The sequence below is a fragment of the Aotus nancymaae genome, unplaced genomic scaffold (genome assembly GCF_030222135.1).
Source record: "Aotus nancymaae isolate 86718 unplaced genomic scaffold, 86718_ANA_hifiasm-v0.15.2.pri h1tg000003l, whole genome shotgun sequence".
Classification (NCBI taxonomy): Eukaryota; Metazoa; Chordata; class Mammalia; order Primates; family Aotidae; genus Aotus; species Aotus nancymaae.
In genome coordinates, this window is record NW_026988414.1 from 17,279,596 (window position 1) to 17,298,749 (window position 19,154).

Below are 19,154 nucleotides of genomic sequence, written 5' to 3' on the forward strand. Positions count from 1 at the left end.
AAGATTTCAGGGAATGAGGTCCTTGTGGTATTGAGGCCAAGTTGACAACACACAGCAGATCACTTAATTTTGGGCTATTCCAAGCTGGAGAGTCCTATGGGACATCCAGATGACCATATTAAGAAGGTTGGCAGTATTTAGCAGGAAAAGGGAAAAGAACTATGGGTGGAAGGAAGCAGAGAGGCTTACCACATGTGTGTGTTGTCAGCTCACTCACTGTGGCACCTCTTCCCCATGGGATGAGACCCCACTGGCATCCACTGGGTGAAGATGCAGTTCACTTTCCTGGACCTCGTGTCCAGAGTCCTCTCCACAGCCATTCTCATACTGTATCCCCAGGACCCATCCTCTTACCCAGATTCCCCTTGTCCTATGCATTCCTCACCTCCTTCCATGCCAAGGTCCCACTTTCCTTCCCCAGCAAACCCCATGTTCCTTATTTCTTGGAACTGCTTCCTGCACCAGCCATAGCAGGTGCTTTACACAAAAAAGATGCTCCTTAAATGTCACTTCCTGCTTTGATAATTTAGAAACTCCTTCACAGAAGGGATGCAAAGAAGCCTCCATCCTCTGACATTTTTAAAGGGCTCTCAGCCACAGGGTGACATCTTTCGTTGAAGGATTTTCAAATAATAACACCACCAATAATCATGGAAGGCACATTTGGATTTACATCTGACCATGGCACACTAACTTGTATCAGACCAACCCTCCTGCTGACAGCAGTTTAAAAGCAATTGTTTTCTTTTTTCTTAAATATGTTTGAATGCATCGGAGAAATATCAACATAGTCAGGACATGAGGGGCCAAGATGCTGAAGAGAAAAGTACAGAGAGAGAAGATGAACACTGAAGACTTCTAATCCCCTTGAGGGACCTGCCAAGTCCTAAGCAAAGTCCAAGTGGCTGAAAAGTTGAGTAGAGCTTTCAGAAGTCTCACAGCTTGGGTAACAAAAATTGGAGGTATAGGGCTCACCATAAAAGGGGAGTTCTGGTTAGAAAAAAATATATATATATAAAATACATATATTATATATTATATATATAACATAAATATTATATATAAAACATAAATGTTAATATGTTTATATATATTACTATACATTTATATATTACAACATATATATGTTTATATATATACATATAAAAACATATGTAATATATATATATAAACATGTTTTCAGCTAAAACCCCTGAAGGGCTGAAACCTGAGAGTAAGGTTTAATCACAACTAGACTAGCTCTCACAAAGCCCAAGGTCAAATCTATCTCAAGCCTATTTTCCCCAGAAGCAAAAGTAAATCCTGTCTGAGGGAAGATCCTTATATATCTCTTCAATATTTCATTTCTTTTAATGTCTAGCACTTAATGAAAAATTACCATGAATATCAAAAAATAAGACCAACTGCTGAAAAGCAAAAGGAAAAAAAAAAAGAACCAGATATTAGAGTTTGCAGACATGAACTTTAAAAGCAGTACAATTAAATATTGAGAAGAATAGATGATGAGGTAATTGTATTTGAGAACTGGGAATTATTTTTTTAAAAAAAAATTATAGGACTGAATACTAAAACAGATGAAATTTAAAACTCAGGCTAGGCATGGTGGCTCACACCTGTAATCCCAGTGCTTTAGGAGGCCGAGGCAGGAGAATTACTTGAGGCCAGAAGATTGAGACCAGCCTGGACAACATGATGAAACCCATCTCTGCTAAAAATACAAAAATTAGCCTGGCGTGGTTGTGCATACTTGTAATTCCAGCTACTCAGGAGGCTGAGGAAGGAGAATCGCTTGAACCTTGTAGGCAAAGGTTGCAGTGAGCCAAGATTGTGCCACTGCACTCCAGCCTGGGCCACAGAGGGGGACTTCATCTTAAAAAAAATAGTAATTGTATAATCGCTGGGTTGTCCAGGAAATGATAGAAGTGATCACTTATAATACACTTCAATAAGTCAAGGATGCTTGTTAAATTTAGGGTAAGAACTAAAAGAAAAGTATACTTCATATGCTAATAAAGGAGAAATTACCCAGAACGAACAACCTTAATCCAAAAGAAGGAAAAAAGACAGAAAAAAGAACACAGAAAGAGAAAATCAATAGAAAGAATTATTAGTAAGATGGTACATTCAAACTCAAATCTATCAGTAAACACATCAGACATAGTGTGCTAATATTCTGATTTAGAAAAAAACTGAATTTCAAAAAAGCTAATCTTACATGCCTACAAGGATGAAACCTTAAATATAAGATTGTGAAGAGGTCAAAAGTAAAAGGATGAACAAAGATATACTATGCAATGACTAATCAAAAGAAAGCTAATTTCCTCTCAGTAAAGAAGGAATAGAGAGGAAACTTTCTCAACTTGATAAGAATATCTGGTCTGGGCATGGTGGCTTATGCCTGAAATCCCAACACTCTGGAAGGCTGAGGTGGGAAGATCAGCTCCAGGAGTTCAAGACCAGCCCAGACAACATAATGAGACTGTGTTTCTACAAAAAATTTAAAAATTACGGCCAGGTGTGGTGGCCCAGACCAGGCATGGTGGCTCACGCCTGTAATCTCAGCACTTTGGGAGGCCAAGGCGGGTGGATCACCTGAATTCAGGAGTTCAAGACCAGTCTGAGCATCAGCAACATGACAGAACCCCATCTCTACCAAAACTACTAAAATTAACCAGGCATGGTGGTGCGCACCTGTGGTCCCAGCTACTCAGGAGGCTGAGGTGGGAGAATCACTTGAGCCTGGGAGGCAGAGGTTGCAGTGAGCCAAGATCCCGCCACTCCACTCCAACCTGGGGGACAAAGTAAGACTCCATTTTGAAAAAAAAAAAAATTAGGCAGGTGTGGTATAGACCTAGCTGCCCAGAAGGATTGCTTGAGCTCAGGAGATCAAGGCTGCAGTGAGCTGTGATCATGCCACTGTACTCCAGTCTCCAGCCTGGGTGACAGAGTGAGACCCTGTCTCAAAAAAAAAAAAAAAAAACTACCCCAAAATCCAGAGCTAACATTATATTTAATAGTGAAGCCCAGGCACAATGGCTAATGCCTGTAATCCCAGCACTTTGGGAGGCCAAGCAGGGCAGATCGCCTGAGGTCAGGAGTTTGAGACCAGGCTGGCCAACACGGAGAAACCCCATCTCTACTAAAAAAAATAAAATAAAATAACCAGGTGTGGTAGGGCAGACCTGTAATCCCAGCTACTCAGGAAGCTGAGGCAGAAAAAATCACCTGAACCCGGGAGATGGAGGTAGCAGTGAGCCGAGATCACACCACTGCTCCAGCCTGGGCAACAGAGCAAGACTCTGTCTCAAAAAAAAAAAAAAAAAAAAAACAGTGAGACACTAGAAACTCCCACTACAATCACAAACAAGGCAAGAATGTTCCCTCTTACCACTACTCTTCAACATCATACTGGAAGTCCAAGCCAATGAAATAGGTCAGGAAAAGGAAATAAAAAATATACAGATGAGGAAGAAAGAAATAAAGCTGTCTTTGTTCACAGGCGAGATGATTGTCTCATCAACAAAAAAATCAACAGAGAAACTCCTAGAACCAATAAGAAATTACAGCAAGGTTGCAGGATACAATGTGAGTAGGTAAAAGTCAATCACATTCCCATATACCAGCAATGAACAAATGTAATTTGAAACCAACACACAATATAATTTATATTAGCACCCCCAAAAATAAGATATTTAGGTATAAATCTAACAAAATATGAAAAACTACCCAAAAAAACTGTAGGAAAAAGAAAAAACCCTACAAAACTGATCAAAGAAATCAAAAAACAACTAAATAAATGAAGACAGATTCTATGTTTATGGACAGAAATCAATATTGTGAAAATGTCAGTTCTTGCAACTTGATCTATGGATTCAATGCAATCCCAATAAAAATAAACAGTAAGTTATTTTGTAGATATTGACAAACTGGTTCTAAAGTTTAAACGGAAAGGCATAAGACATACAATAGCCAACTCAACATTAAGAGAGAAGAACAAAGTTGGAGGACTCACACTACACAATTTCAAGACTTACTATAAAGCTACAGTAATCAAGACAGTGTGTTATCAGGAAAGAACAGATACACAGATCAATGGAATGAACAGAGAGCCCAGAAATAGACCCACATACGTATAGTCAACTTATCCTTGAAAAAAAAAAAAAAGCAAAGGCAATACAAATGCAGCAAAGAGAGTCTTTTCAACAAATGATGCTGGAACGAATATGCAAAAAAAAAAAAAAACTGGATAGAGACCTTATACCCTTCACAAAAACTAACCCAAAATGAACCACAGACCTAAATGTAAAAACACCAAACTATAAGATAACATAGGATAACATAAACAAGAAGCCAACAGCAGCCAGCAGCTGCAGAAGAAACACCCCCACTGACTGAGCCCTTACTGTTGACCAGGCCTTGTGCTTCACCTCAATCACTTCCATTAACCCCCTTATTATCACACACACCCCTTAATAGATGAGAAATTAGGTATAGGAAGTACAAAAAGAGTAAGTATCTTGCCCGAAGTCACCAGCTTGCTCTTTATCTCCTTGCTGTGTTATCTCTGCACGCTGAATTCCAGAGATTTGACTAAAATCTTTATTCACATAAATATATCCAGGTATGGCACTGAAATAGCTGAGGTCTGATGCAGACTGAATAACCTTAACTGTTAATGACCTGTTACGTCAACAAAAATGTACATTGGGTGTCTACTATTTACAAGACAGAATTTTTTTTTTAAGCAACAATTTAGTGAGCTCTCACTCAAGTTTGGAATTCAAAGTTGCAAGCACTTGACATTTTTTTTACATCATTTAATCCTCACAACCTGCCAGGTAAGGGCTCTTATCCTGATCCTACAGATGAGGAATGAGACTCGGTGAGAGGAAGAACACTGTTCTTAAGTGGAAGAACTTGGATTAGAATAAATGGAACTCTAGAATCCACGCAGTGAGTTACCACCTTCAGTCCCACTCAAAGACATCCACTGCCACCACCATGGCCACACCTGTCATTAACACAAAGCCTCTTATTAAGACTTAGGAGCTGGCTGGGCATGGTAATTCACACCTGTAATTCCAGCAACACAGGAGGCCAAGCTGGGAGGATCACTTGAGACCAGGAGTTCAAGACTAGGCTGGGCAACATAACAAGACCCTAGCTCTATGAAAAAATTACATTTAAAGAAAATTAAATTAAATTTAAAAACTGATGAGCATTCTTGTGTGTAGTATCTGATCTTCACAGCAACCCTGTAAAGTAGGTGAGACAGAGATCATGGGGATTTTATAAATGAGGAATCTGAGGCACTGATGCAAGGGAGATATACATTGTGGGCATATCCTGAACGCCCCACCCCCAGGTGAGACTATCAGAAATTCTAAAGACAGGAAAAGAAACACATATCAAAGGCTGTTTAAGTAAACCTTAAAATTGAAAAAACTGCTGCTTTTTCATTTAACAAACACTCTTTTATTCTCTGTTATTATACTTACCAGGGTTCTAGGACTGAATTAGAAATACAGGTTTTCTACTGGTCATATTCACAGCCAACGTTTCCTCTGTGCCAGGTCAGAAAGACAGTGGTCACCTTCATGAATAACTTCCTTGGGCAAAGCTGCTCTCAGCCTTGACTAAAGTTGCGTTTCCAGGGGCTGGTCCACACTCATGATCTCTCTTCTCTGGCACAGAGAAAGTGAATGGCCAAACCCATCTCTTGAATGGTGAGTTATGTGCTTTAACAACGTTTCTTGTTCACCAAATACACTTTATTAAACAGTAAAGTGGCAGTCAGAAAGGTGAAGTGACTTAGCTAAGGTCACACAACTTGGAAGCAGCAGATCAGGAAGAAAAATCCAGGTCTCCTGCTAGGTAGGCTAGTCTTCTGTCCAAGGGCGTACTAGACCCAGGTCAACTCAGCCATGTGGGGCAGCCAGATGTTTCTGCATGTGGATAAAGAGAAACAGGCCAAGGTCTACAAGGGAGCAGAATAAGCTAGAAACTCCCAGAACTTTGGTCCTAGAAGGGCCCTGAAGAATTATCCAGGCTGGGCATGGGGGCTCATGTCTGCAATTCCAGCACTTTGGGAGACTGAGGTGGGCAGATCCCCTGAGGCCAGGAGTTCAAGACCAGCCTGGCCAACATGGCAAAACCCCTTCTCTACTAAAAATACAAAAAAATTAGCAGCCTTGGTAGCATGCACCTGTAGTACCAGCCACTTGGGAGGCTGAGGCAAGAGAATCACTTGAACCCAGGAAGCAGAGGTTGCAGTGAGCCAAGATGGCACCACTGCACTCCAGCCTGGGTGACAGTGTGAGACTCTGCCTCAATTAAAAAAAAAAAAAAAGAATCATCCAATCCACCCATTATATAGGGAGGCAAACTGAGGACCACCAAAAAATTACACAGCTTGAAGTGGGCAGATCAGGTCCAGAGCCAAGGTCTATAGCAATCATATCATTCAAGTGAGTTTGGACAGCAATTTGTATTAGCTGCTATGGGGATGTCAAAGCAATCAATCCACAGGACATCTTTGTTTTTTTCCTTAGCAGGTCCAGGTCATGCACAAAAAGTACAACGTGTAGTCTCTGTCCTTGAGGAGTTTACAGCCCAGCTAGAAAAACTGGCATGTACACAGGAAAACAGAATCAATACCATAAAACATCAGAACAGGCAGCAGCTGTATCAAGAATTTAAAGGAGGCAGACAGCAGTGGGGCTGGCTATGTAGGAAGGCTTCCTAAAGAAGGGCTACAGAAAGCTGGACTTTGAAGCATGACTAGGAGTCCAACAAATAGAAAGGAATAGGTATGTCAGTCCAGGAAAGAGCTTCAACTCATAAAGGGGTTTTGTGGGAGATGAAGCAAAATCGCACACGAAGGCTAGGTCTTGGGGGCTGGGGATCCTTCGGATGCCAGGTCAGGGCATTTGGACTTGGGTCTGTGAAACAATAGGTCTTTAAACTTGTTCAGGAGCAGGTCACTTGGAAGCCTCTGAGCTCTTCACAGAATTCCACAAGTGACTGATCCCACTTCATTCCAGGACAACATTCGTGTCGGGAAACAGAACTGTTCTTCTACATCTGTAATATAAAACCACAACCACAAGCGTGCATGCCTGTGAACAAAGTAAGTCCTCAAGTGAAACAGGATCAATCTTTCCCAAACATCCCCATCAACAGTTATCTGCCCTTGACCTCTGTCTTCTGTCTCTGTCTTCTGTAGCTTGTGCACTGATAGACGACATGTACATGTACCTCTGTTTTTCACAAAATATGGGAGAGAAAAACTTAAAAAATGGAGAGAATTCTGAAAACGTACTTTTTCTTCATATTGGAAAGAGGCAGTCTGATCATTTTAAGGGTTCGAGGCAATGCCACATAGAGTAGTATCCTCACTGAGCATCAGTTTCCCCATCTGGCATGGAGGGGTCGGAGATGGAAACATTATCTGAGGCCAAGTTTTGGACACATGATTCACCCAGTCTGGTCATCTTCACATCTCCTGGGCTCTCTGGACAATGAAAGGGATGGGGGACCGGTCCTTCCATACATGTCCATGGTTCTAAGCAGCAGAGAGAGTAGCTTTGGTGGGACTAGCTCTGTAGCTGTCAGCTTCTGCAAAGGCCAGGGGTCAGCATGAGATGTCAAAAAAGGATTTCTGTGCTGGGTCCTGGAGTGAGCACAACACCCCTGTTGCTGACAGGTCAGACCCCTTTTGGAGTGCCCCCAGATACTTCGCTCCTCACCTGGGGCTCCCCATTGCCCATCTTGGGCTCCTGAAGCTTTCCCGACTGCTCAGTCTTGGAGGAAGATGAGTACCTTCGTCCCTAGGTCACCTTGCCAGGAACGGGCAGCACCCTGTGCCCAGGATGTAGGCTTCTATGAGCTGGCAGGGGCATGGAATTCTCGGAGAGTTCGTGTGTCGTGTCCCCATTGCCTGAGGGAGCTGGGAGGTCACTAGAAGCCGGATGTAGTAGCCACCAAACACTGCCAGCAGCTGGCAGGCCATTTCCTAGAAAAGGCAGGGAAGCAGATTGAATACCCCAGGGGTACCCCTTGAGGGAAAAGGGCTTAGGCACTGGGGAAAAGCCACGCTGCCTTCTTGCCCCTGGACTCAGGAGTGATGCTCACTAGGAAGAACCAGGCCAGGCCAACCTGGGGCTCTCAGAAGATGCCGGCCTGGTCTAGATGCCCAGTTCTGCAACCCATAGGCTGTGGGGCTCCTGCAGCCTCAGTGTCCTCACTGCCAAGGTGGGTAACTAACTGCTGAATGGCAAGAACAATACTCACAAAAAAGATATGCAAGCTCAAAGCGCTAGAGAAATTACCTAATTCTAATTACCTAAGTTTTTAAACCGAGCTGGCCAGGCATGGTGGTTCACACCTGCAATCCCAGCACTTTGGGAGGCCGAGTCAGGAAGATCACCTGAAGTCAGAAATGTAAGAACAGCCTGGGCAACAGAGCGAGACTCTGTCTCTACAAAAATAAAATTCAAATTAAAAATATATTTTAAAAACATAAAAAGAAAGTCAACCTAGCCAGCCACAAATACATTCTTTTTTCTACTTTCAAATGTCTATGAGTCTGTAAAGTATATGAGATCAAAGTGACTCACTTGAAGAAAATTAATAAATAGTGGCGATGGGGAGAGAAATAGTCCCATGATAACAGAATTCTTTAATTCATACAAGGTACCTGGTAGATTTCTTAACACGAGTACTCCTAACATATTAAAAGAGACTGCTTACACTTAAATATGATCACTGACAGTAAAATTTAAAAAAAAAAGAAAGAAAAACATAAAAAAGGGAAAAAAGAGGTTGCTTATAAAATTTAGTTTTATCACAAAAGGACAAATACTGTATGATTCCGCTAATACAAGGCACCTAGAGTAATCAACTCACAGGGAGAGAAGGTAAAACCGTGGTTTCTAGGGGTTGAGGGGAGGGAGAAAGGAAGGAAGGGGAAGTTAGTGTTTAATGGGCACAGAGCTTTGATTTGGGAAGATGAAAATATTCTGTAGATGGATGATGGTGACAGTTGTGTAACAACGTGAATGTACCCAATGTTGCTGAACCACATACTTAAAATGGTTAAGATGGTAAATTTTATATTATGTATATTTGCCACAAAAAAAAATTTAAGTTAAAAAAAAAAGGATTAAAAAATTTAACTGAAAAAAATGTACTTTTTTTCTTTTTTAAAGACACGTATCTTAAGCCAGGTACAGTGGCTCAAGCACTTTGGGAGGCCAAGGCGGGCAGATTGCCTGAGCTCAGAATTCAAGACCAGTCTGGCCAACATGGTGAAACCCCGTCTCTACTAAAAATACAAAAAAATTAGCTAGGTGTGCTAACAGGTGCCTGTAATCCCAGCTACTCGGGAGGCTGAGGCAGGAGAATCACTTGAACCCGAAGGCAGAGGTTGCGGTGAGCTGAGATCGTGCCATTGCACTCCAGCCTGGGCAAAAGGAAGGAAACTCTGTCTCAAAAACAAAAAAAGGACACGGGATCTTACTATGTCCTTACTATGTTCCCCAGGCTGTTCTCGAACTCCTAGGCTCCTGCCTTGGCCTCCTACAGTGCTGGGATTACAGCTGTGAGCCCCTGTGCTAGGCCTGAATGCACATTCTTATTAACACATTTAAAGAGCTGTAAAGATCCATTCACCAGTCTAGAAGATGAGATCTCAGGGGAAATGCTTAAATTCCTTAAGCATAGTGTTGAAGGTCTTTCACATGACTTGCGTCGACTCAGAACGTGATGAAATAAGGTGTGGGTTACATCAATGCTAGTTATGTCTATAAAGTTAGTAATTAAGGACAGGCTTTAAAGTCAAAAAGGCCAAAAGGGAATTTCAGCTCAGTCACTCTATGATTAACCCAGAGCAGTTGCTTCACGTTGTTGAGCCCATTTCTTCATTGGGAGAATGGGGAAAATAGTGGCACTGACCCCACGAAGTCAGAGTGAGGATTAAAGAGCCTAACAGACAAACAGCATTGAGCCTAGCGCCTAGTGCTCCACGCATGGCATCAATATCTTTCCATCATAAGATTAGCGTTTGTTTCAAGTTATCCTTCATGCTAGAAAATATAAAACACTTCAAATAGTTTACCACTCCCTAACTCAGATCGGTCTTCTTGCCAGTTTACTCTAAATCAGTAACGTAAGAAGCAAAGAACTGTAGCAAGAACATTGGCCTACTTAGAATCAGCAGGGCTGGCTTCGGCCCTTGGCTTACCACACTCTCCCTTTCTGGCGACCTTGGGAAAGTCAGTTGACCTCTTGGAACCTTATTTCACCCATCAAGGAAGAAGGGAAAATAATTCATACCTTGAAGAGAATGCTAATGAATTTTATGCATGAGAAAAATCTGTAAAAATGGAAGAGGTCATTATCACTATCTTTCCATCTTTTACAGACACTGGGTTCCTACTGAAATATGATCATCTGGCCCAGGCTGAGACTTGGGCATTGATTATATTTTCCCTAACTAAATTATAAGGGCAGCGACTTTAAAAACATGTGCACGCACACTTGATATTCATGACAAGAAATTGCATTACTATTGGTTTGAATAAATTTGAAAAAAAAAAAACATTTAAAAGCCCCATATTGAATGGGTTATTGCACAAAAACCCACACATGCATGTTGCAAGAAAGTACATAACCTTATCAATCTTTTCTCTTTAAAAAAAAAAAAAAAAAAGTCAATAGGATAAAGTGAAGAGATTAATACATTTATCATTTTCTCTTTTATTTTTATTTTTTTTAAATATTTTGGCAGGGCACAGTGACTCACACCTGTGATCCTAGCACTTCAGGAGGCCAAACTTGAGCTTAGGAGTTCAAGACAAGCATCATTGGCAACATGGTGAAACCCTGTCACTAAATAAAATTTAAAAATTAACATAAAAAGATAATTTTTCTTGAGACAGAGTCTTGCTCTGTTGAGCCATTGCACTGGCCTATCACTTTCTCTTTTAAATAGTACTACTCATAGGATTTCTACTCCCCTCAGTACAAAAGAGAAAGCCTGGGCTGGTTTGGACCGTGAATCCCCTAACCTCTTGGCTGAAAAGATGTAAGTGCTCTTCTGAAGTCTCAAAGGTCACCTGAGGTCACCATCACTGCTTGTCTCCCTGACAGTGGGTCTGTCCCTGTGAGAAGAAGGTAGCACAAGCTGCAAAACACATTTTCAGATTTGTGGTCTACCAGTGCTTAGCCATAGCCAAGAGGCAATGTGGATGGCAGGACCCAACAGAACTCTGGGGCTGAAAGAATTGGAATTAAACAGAAATGCAAAGAAGTGGAAGGTCGAGGCGGGTAGATCTCTTGAGCCCAGGAGTTGGAGACCAGCCTGGGCAACATGGCGAAACCCTGCCTCTAATAAAAATACAAAAAAATTAGCCAGGCATGGTGGTGCATGCCTATAGTCCCAACTACTCAGGAGGCCGAGGTGGGAGGATTGCTTGAGCCTGGGAAGTTGAGGCCACAGTGAGCAGTGATCACACCACTGCATCCCAGCCTAGGTGACAGGAGTAAGACCCTGTCTCAAAAAAAAAAAAAAAAAAAAAACTGCAAAGAAGAATCAACTATCTAACTGCAATTAAAGTAGATGGATGAACGGTTGGATAGATGAATAAATAATTGATTAAAAGACCCAAATATTTGTCAATATGTTCATGGTGAAGTAAGCTATAATCTATCAACATGCAACTACCCATCCAATGCAACCATCAAAAAGAATATCCAAGATATTAAATAATGCAACAAAAAGTCCCAATAAATACAAAATGCTTCCTGTTAACTATTTTTTTAAAGTGCTAGGGTGAAGAATAAAAAGACTGAAAACTCCGGAGCTAGATTTGTATGGTGTCTACCAACTGAGAGAAGCCATGTCCCTGGGAATCTAGGAAGCCCCCACATAGACTTTCTCTACACAAACTCCCCCAAGGGAGGATGGCCGTGACTAGCCCTAGTGCCTGTTACCTCCGGCTCAGCCTCGGGAACAAGCTGGTGAAGCTCAGTCTGCATGAGTGGCCTCTCCATAGGACGAGAACTGTCGGGCAAGAGAGGAGCATCCTCCAAGTTCTCAGGCCCCTCCGCTGTTGCAGGGCTCACCCCAGTCTCCATGACAACACACAACTGGCTTAATCTGCTTCTCAGCAAGGACTGCAAAGGAAACAGAGAAGGGGCTCAGGAGTGCTTAAATTAGGTGGTGTCTGCGAGACAGTCCCTCCGCGAGCGCAGACTCAGCAGAGGATGAGGTCTCAGACTCAGATGATGACCTCAGAAAAAGCTGGTCACATTGGTGATATTATGTAATTCCCTACGGATGGTCATTATTAGCTTCTAAATATTTTTCCCTTTTTGGCCAGGCAGGGTGGCTTGAGCCCATAATCCCAGCACTCTGGGAGGCTGAGGCAGGTGGATCACTTGAGGCTAGGAGTTCAAGACCAGCCTGGCCAACGTAGTGAAACCCTGTCTCTACTAAAAATATAAAAATTAGCCAGGCATGGTGGCATGTGCCTGTAGTTCCAGCTACTCGGGAGGCTGAAGCATGAGAATCACTTGAACCTGGGAGGCAGGGGTTGCAGTGAGCCAAGATGGTGCCACTGCACTCCATCCTGGGTGACAGAGCCAGACTCTGCCTCAAAACAAACAAACAAATATTTTTCCTTTCATGTTCTCACTTGCTCAAAGCAGCCTGGGATGTGGGTATCTTTATCCAGATGTTGCAAATGAATAAACTGAGACTCAAAGGCCTTGCTTGAGGCCACACAGGAACTAATGAGCCAGATTCAGGGCTAAGTCACAACCCTGACTTCAAGATCCACTGCAGCCAGAGCTCAGAAAATGCTGATCCTAGAGAAGGAGCCCAGGGCTTGGAGACAGGAGGCCTGGCCTCCAAACCTGGGCATCGCCAGCCAGCTCCATGACCACAGGCAGGTAACAGGTCATCCAGAGCCTGTTTCCTCCTCTGGAGAAGCAGAGCGAGATTCCTCTGATGTTCTTAATAAATGGTAAAAAGGCACTGTGAACAAGTAAAAGTTGCCTCAATACATGAAACTTCGAGATCCACCAAAATTTATTATTAATAGTATTATTATAAAGAAATATGTTCACCACAGGAAATATGGGAGAAACAATGAGTTAAAAAGAGTCAGAAGGCTGGGTGCAGTGGCTCACGCCTGTAATCCCAGCACTTTGGGAGGCTAAGTGGGGAGGATCACCTGAGGTCGGGAGTTCGAGACTAGCCTGGCCAACATGGTGAAACCCTGTCTCTACAAAAATACAAAAATTAGCCTGGCATCATGGTGGGCACCTATAATCCCAGCTACTCGGGAAGCTGAGGGAGAACTGCTTGAACCCGGGAGGCGGAGGTTACAGTGAGCTGAGATCGTGCCACTGCACTCCAGCCTGGGTGACAGAGTGAGACTCTGTCTCAAAAAAAAAAAAAGCAGAAAAGCAGCCATAATTCCCAAGGCAAAAACAACCAGTGATTGATTGCTCATAGGTATTCTTCTAAGTAACTTTTTCTTAGACATTTTCCCACCGTTAAGATAATGTAATCGATACAACTTTGCCTTCTGGGTTTGGGTTTGTTTGGTTTTTTCACTGAAGACATCTTACCTCTTGGCTAGTCTTCATTTCTTGAACATGATCAGACAAAAACTGCACACAGTTCTCCAGGTCGAAGTAGACAAACCAAAGCTGTGGGGGGAAGAAGCTGTGAACACCGTGGCTCAAAGCCACCCCAACCTGGAACTCTCCCTCCCTGGGACAGTCCTATTTAGCCGGCTGTCTGGCAGGAACGTGCCATTTGGCTCCCTCCCAGAGTCTCACACCATGACCACGTCTCATTTGTATGGCTGGTAGAAAAATGGCTTTGGGTGCAAATTTAGAAAAGGTCAAACCCCAGGCCTGATGTGGTGGCTCACACTTGTAACCCCAGCACTCTGGGTTTCACTTGAGGCCAGGAGTTCAAGACAGGCCAACATGGTGAAACCCCTGTCTCTACAAAAAATACAAAACATTAGCTGGGTATGGTAGTGGGCGCCTGTAATCCCTGTTACTCAGGAGCCTGAGGCACAAGAATTGCTTCAATCCGGGAGGTGGAGGTTGCAGTGAGTCGATATCAAGTCACTGCACTCCAGCCTGGGCGACAGAGCAAGACTCTGTCTCAAAAAAGAAAAAGGAAAAAGAAAAGAAAAAGAAAAAAGAAAAGAAAAAGTCCAACTCTGTTCCAAATGGCTGTGGCCCATTTCCCACAAGCCACTGAGCATCCCAGACATCACCTGTCCTACCTGAGGCCGCCTTCATCCTCAATAGGCGGGGCATGAACATGCAAATGAGTAAAAGCCTTCAGAGCTGACACCTGCGGCCCACAACCAGGTCCGAGGTAATCAACCTGGGTGCTTGTGGGGAGGGAAGCAGGACGAGAAATCTGCACCCCACCTGCACCCCCCTTCCACCCCAGGGGCCAGCCAGGCTAAACTTAACCAGGCTGAAATCCTCCACGTTCACCTTACGACATCCTGTCAAGACCACACCTGCCACACATCCTAATTGAAGTTCGAGAAACTGGTGGCCCCTGCCCCAAACTCCCATCCACTGGCCACCTCCTCTGAATCCCAGGCCTACCTCCTCCCATGGACTGACCCATAGAAACCCAAAGTCATAGGCTTCTTGCCAATTAGTATCCCAATGTCTTACCCACAAGAGTATTTCTCAAATGATTCCTTTAAAGCTTCTTACTATGAAAATTTCCAATCATGTACCAAAGTAGATGACAGCAATCCTTCATCCTCCTGCAACTGTTAGGTCACCTCATGGCCACTCTTGGTTCATCTGCATCCTCACTTGGTACCTATCCCCAACACCCCCACCTCCACTACACCCACCAGTGAAGCTGAAGGACATCCCAGATAGTGTATCACATCATCCCAAGATACTATTTTGAAACTGAAAGAATCCAGCTGTCTAAAAAGATGTGTCCTTTTTTTTTTTTTTTTTTTTTTTTTTTTGAGACAGGGTTTCACTCTGGTACCCAGGCTAGAATGCAATGGTGCGATCACAGCTCACTGCAGCCTTGACCTCCTGGACTCAGGTGATCCTCCCACCTTAGCCTCCCAAGTAGCTGGGACTACAGGCACGTGACACTATGCCCAGCCAGGTTTTGTACTCTTTGTAGAGACAGAGTTTTCCATGTTGCTGGTCTTGAACTCTTAGATTCAAGCAATCCACATGCCTCAGCCTCCCAAAGTGCTAGGATTACAGGCATGAGCCACCACGCCCAGCTGATGTGTCCGTTCTTTGGTCACCTATCCATCCATGCATTCAGCTAACTAACACATGCCAAGTCACTACTACATGCCAATGGATAAAGGAGGTTTGGAGGTAAATGAGGCTAAGAAGGACCCCCAAATTCCGGGAGTTCCCAGTCTACAATGTCACACTTGAAGTGCCAGGAATCTTGTGATGCCATCTGCTTCACCCCAATGTTAGGTAAGATCATCTCATACCTACACCACCTTGAGTGTGACAGGCTCCACAAACACAGGGACCTGCACATGTTCTCTGCTGCAGCCTCAATCCCTGGGACGGTGTCTGGTACATAATAGGCTCTCAATGAGCATTTGTGGGGTAACTGAGGCAGGTGCATGAGGAGCCTCTTCCCAGGTCCCCCATGCACACCTACCCCTTGGGATCCCACCAGGTGAGAGGCATGACTGGTGAGAATGCAGATGTGGTGCTGAGGAGGTCTTGCAATTCCACCAGGCAGATCAGGCACGGATGGAGGAATAGGCAGAGTTCAGCCAGGATCAGCAGATCTGGCCTAACTGTGTTCCGACTCACCCTGTGACTCCACACTAGTCACTTTCAGATCTCCCCACAACCTTTGGGGCAAAGACAATGACCAAGCCAGGCAGACAAGGCCTTCAGCGTCTGACCTGCCTCTCTGGCCTCATCTCTTCCCGTTGTGTCACTCTGACATAGCCCCAGCCATGGTGAGCTCCATGCAGCCCTTCAAAGGGACCCTGTGTACCTTGCCTCTCAGCCTTGTCGGGGGGGTATCCCTTTGCTATAAGGCCGAAGAGGCTACTATTGACTGTCTCACTGTGTGCCTGTCGTCCTCTGGCAGGACAGGGACCTTGCATGGGGTCGTCAGTGTCGTCACTGTCCAACCGAGGGCACAGTGCAAAGGAGGCTCCATCTGTCTGCTGAGTAAATGCCAGGTGGCCAGCAAGGTTTGGATATTATCTGCACTTCCCTTTCAGCCCTGCCACGTGGAGGTTCCAGGCCACTGGTTACTGCACAGAGAAGGTGTCTCGAGGAAGAAACACCGGGGCAGGGAGGAAGGAAAGGGCTGCCGATAGCCATCTCATTCATTAGCAGACTACTGCAGACACTGTGCAGGTTGAGAGAACATAAGGCCACTGCTCTCCATGTAGCCCAACGTAAACTGGGCCATGAGGAAGAGGTCACTATGAGACACAGTACCTGAATCACACTCTGGCATCCTTCCACTGTGTCTGTCACCCCCAGCAGCACGCTGTGTCTCAGGAGGGCTCCATTGGCAGCTGCCAGCCTCAGGTCTGTGTTGGTGTTGGCCTGTAAGACAAATGTCAGGCCCATGACCGGACCTCCATACTACTGGGGAGCTCCTGGGCTCTGAGCAGTAGAAACATACTGTCCCACTCTCAATGCCAAGGGACAATCCCCACGCTCAGGCTTCTCCCATTTCCCCCCTATTAAATGGGTTGGGGTGGAGGCAGGCACAGTGACTCATGCCTGTAATCCCAGTGCTTTGGGAAACTAAGGCAGGAGAATTTCTTGAGGCCAGGGGTTTGAGCTCAGCCTGGATAACATAGCGAGATGTCATCTCTATAAAAAATGGTTTAAAAATTAGCTAGGTGCGGGAGCGTGCACTGTAGTCCCAACTACATGGGAGAGTGAGGCAAGAGGATCACTCGAGCCCAGGAGTGTGAGGTTATAGTAAGCTATGATTGTACCACTGCACTCCAGCCTAGGTGACAGAGTGAGACTCTATCTCTTAAAAAGAAGGAAAGCAGGCTGGGTGCAGTGGCTCACACCTGTAATCCCAGCACTTTGGGAGGCTGAGGCAAGCGGATCACAAGGTCAGGAGATCGAGACCATCCTGGACAAGATGGTTAAACCCTGTCTCTACTAAAAATACAAAAGTTAGCTGGGTGTGGTGGCGCATGCCTGTAGTCCCAGCTACTTGGAAGGCTCAGGGAGGAGAATCACTTGAACCGGAGAGGCGAAGGTTGCAGTGAGCCGAGATCACACCACTGCACTCCAGCCTGGTGACAGAGCAAAACTCAGTCTCAAAAAAAAAAAAGAAAGAAGAAGAAAACTAAAATGAGATGGGGAACTGTTGGAACAGTAAATTCAATAGTGTCAGAAAACCCTGGGATAAAGCCCAGCTCTGCTGCTTCCTGGCTATATGGCCCTGGACAAGGTATGTCCCTTCCCTGAAACGTATTTTCTTCAGTTGTAGAATAAAAGAATGTCTCTGTCTCCTAGGAATGGAGTGAGATTTCGCTGAGGTTGTGTGTGATGCAGTTAACCCAGGGCCTGGGACTACGGTCAAGGTGCATAAGACATTTGCGGAAGAGGGGAGATCAAATGGGTTTGATCTGTTTGAGCTGACACATCAAATCTGTTGTGTAAGTGAAGCACTCGCTCCATCTAGAAAGCACCTACTTTAAAGTACCTAACACAGCACTGGCCCTCAGGAGGGGCTCTGGGAATCAGTTTTCTGCTCTCCCACCCAAACCAATGGATGCCACACATTCAGCTGGGAAAGTGGACACTAAACAGATGGGGGAGAAGAGAAGGAACAAGGGAACCCCAAAAGCTGGTTTGAGAAAGTGAGCGCAAGAGGACTTTCAGACGCAGTTAGAAGAGAGCACCCCAATCAAGGATAACAGTTCCCAAAAGGGGCAGCACCCCAAAAGGGGTATTTTGGAAAGGTAAGAAGGACCCTTTGGTTGTCACAGGGATGGGATGGACAATACTGGCACTTAGTGGAGGAGGGCCAGGCTCTAAACCATGCCTTCCACTTAAAGACATGTCCTATTAGAAACCATTCTGCATGTTGAAGACTGTCTCCTGGGCTGCCTGGACTTCAAATGCCCCACTGAGATTACATGCAGGTAAAAAAATCTACTTAGAATTCTCTGGTCAGCCAACCTAACTCCAGTTTACATTTATACCTAAAGTGATTTTTTTTTTTTTTTTTTAAGACCTAGCCTCGCTCTGTCACGGAGGTTGGAGTGCACTGGTACGATCACGGCTCACTGCAGCCTTGAGCTCCTGGGCTCAGGAGATCTTCCTGCCTCAGCCTCCCAAGCAGCTGGGACCACACCTGCATTCCACCACACCTGGCTAATTTTTAAATATTTTGTAGAGATGGGGTCTCACTATGTTGCCCAGGCTGGTCTCCAACTCCTGGGTTCAAGCAGTTCTCCCACCTCGGCCTCCCAAAGTGCTGGGATTACAGGCATGAATCATCACGCCCAGCCACTTAAAGTGATTGTTTGCATGAGTTTAATATACACTGAGTTTTCCAGGAATGCTTCGACTATGAAAATCAAGGAATAATTATATTTTGTTTTGCCTAGAACTGTAGTAAGGGCTGTTCTTCCTTCTAGAAATCCGTATCCCAACAGCTCAATCCCTAACTCTATCTCTCACTGCCCAGGTAACCTCAGGCAAATTACTATTCTTCTCTCTGCCTCCATCTATCTCCTCACCCCCACATGAGATAATAAAGCCCCAACCTCAGAGGGATATAATAAGGATGAAATGAGTTAATCCATGTAGAATAATTGAAAGAATTGAACACTTAATACATGTCAGCTGATAATATCACGGTGAGGATGACAGTGAATTGGAAGCATCGTGTTTCACTGTGCCATATTAGCCACAAATATTTGTAGAAACTTGGAACTTCTCACGTGCCCTAACAATGTGCTATACTCTACAAGGCAGGGACTTGCCTGCCTTTACAAACCTTCCAATATATATTTTTTAAGGCAGGGTCTCACTCTGTCACCCAGGCTGGAGTACAGTGGTGCCATCACAACTCACTGCAGCCTTCAACTCCTAGGCTCAAGCAA

General features: G+C 44.4%; 1 protein-coding gene across 5 annotated transcripts in view; it reads right to left on the reverse strand.

The window, feature by feature from the left end:
* Positions 1-3,403: 3,403 nt before the first annotated feature.
* TMEM268 (transmembrane protein 268) overlaps positions 3,404-19,154 on the reverse strand; it is a 36,898-nt gene continuing 21,147 nt past the window's right edge. For 3 of the 5 annotated variants that reach the window (XM_021672181.2, XM_021672182.2, XM_064378603.1), the window contains 4 exons: positions 16,510-16,620; positions 13,639-13,719; positions 11,995-12,177; positions 5,050-8,014 (listed from right to left, as the gene is read on the reverse strand). In XM_021672181.2, the coding sequence (XP_021527856.2) occupies positions 7,835-8,014; positions 11,995-12,177; positions 13,639-13,719; positions 16,510-16,620 (555 nt within the window). In that variant the 3' untranslated portion in view covers positions 5,050-7,834. Of the gene's footprint in view, positions 8,015-11,994; positions 12,178-13,638; positions 13,720-16,509; positions 16,621-19,154 lie in introns of all 5 variants that reach the window. The other 2 variants (XM_064378605.1, XM_021672180.2) reach the window with 2 other exon arrangements.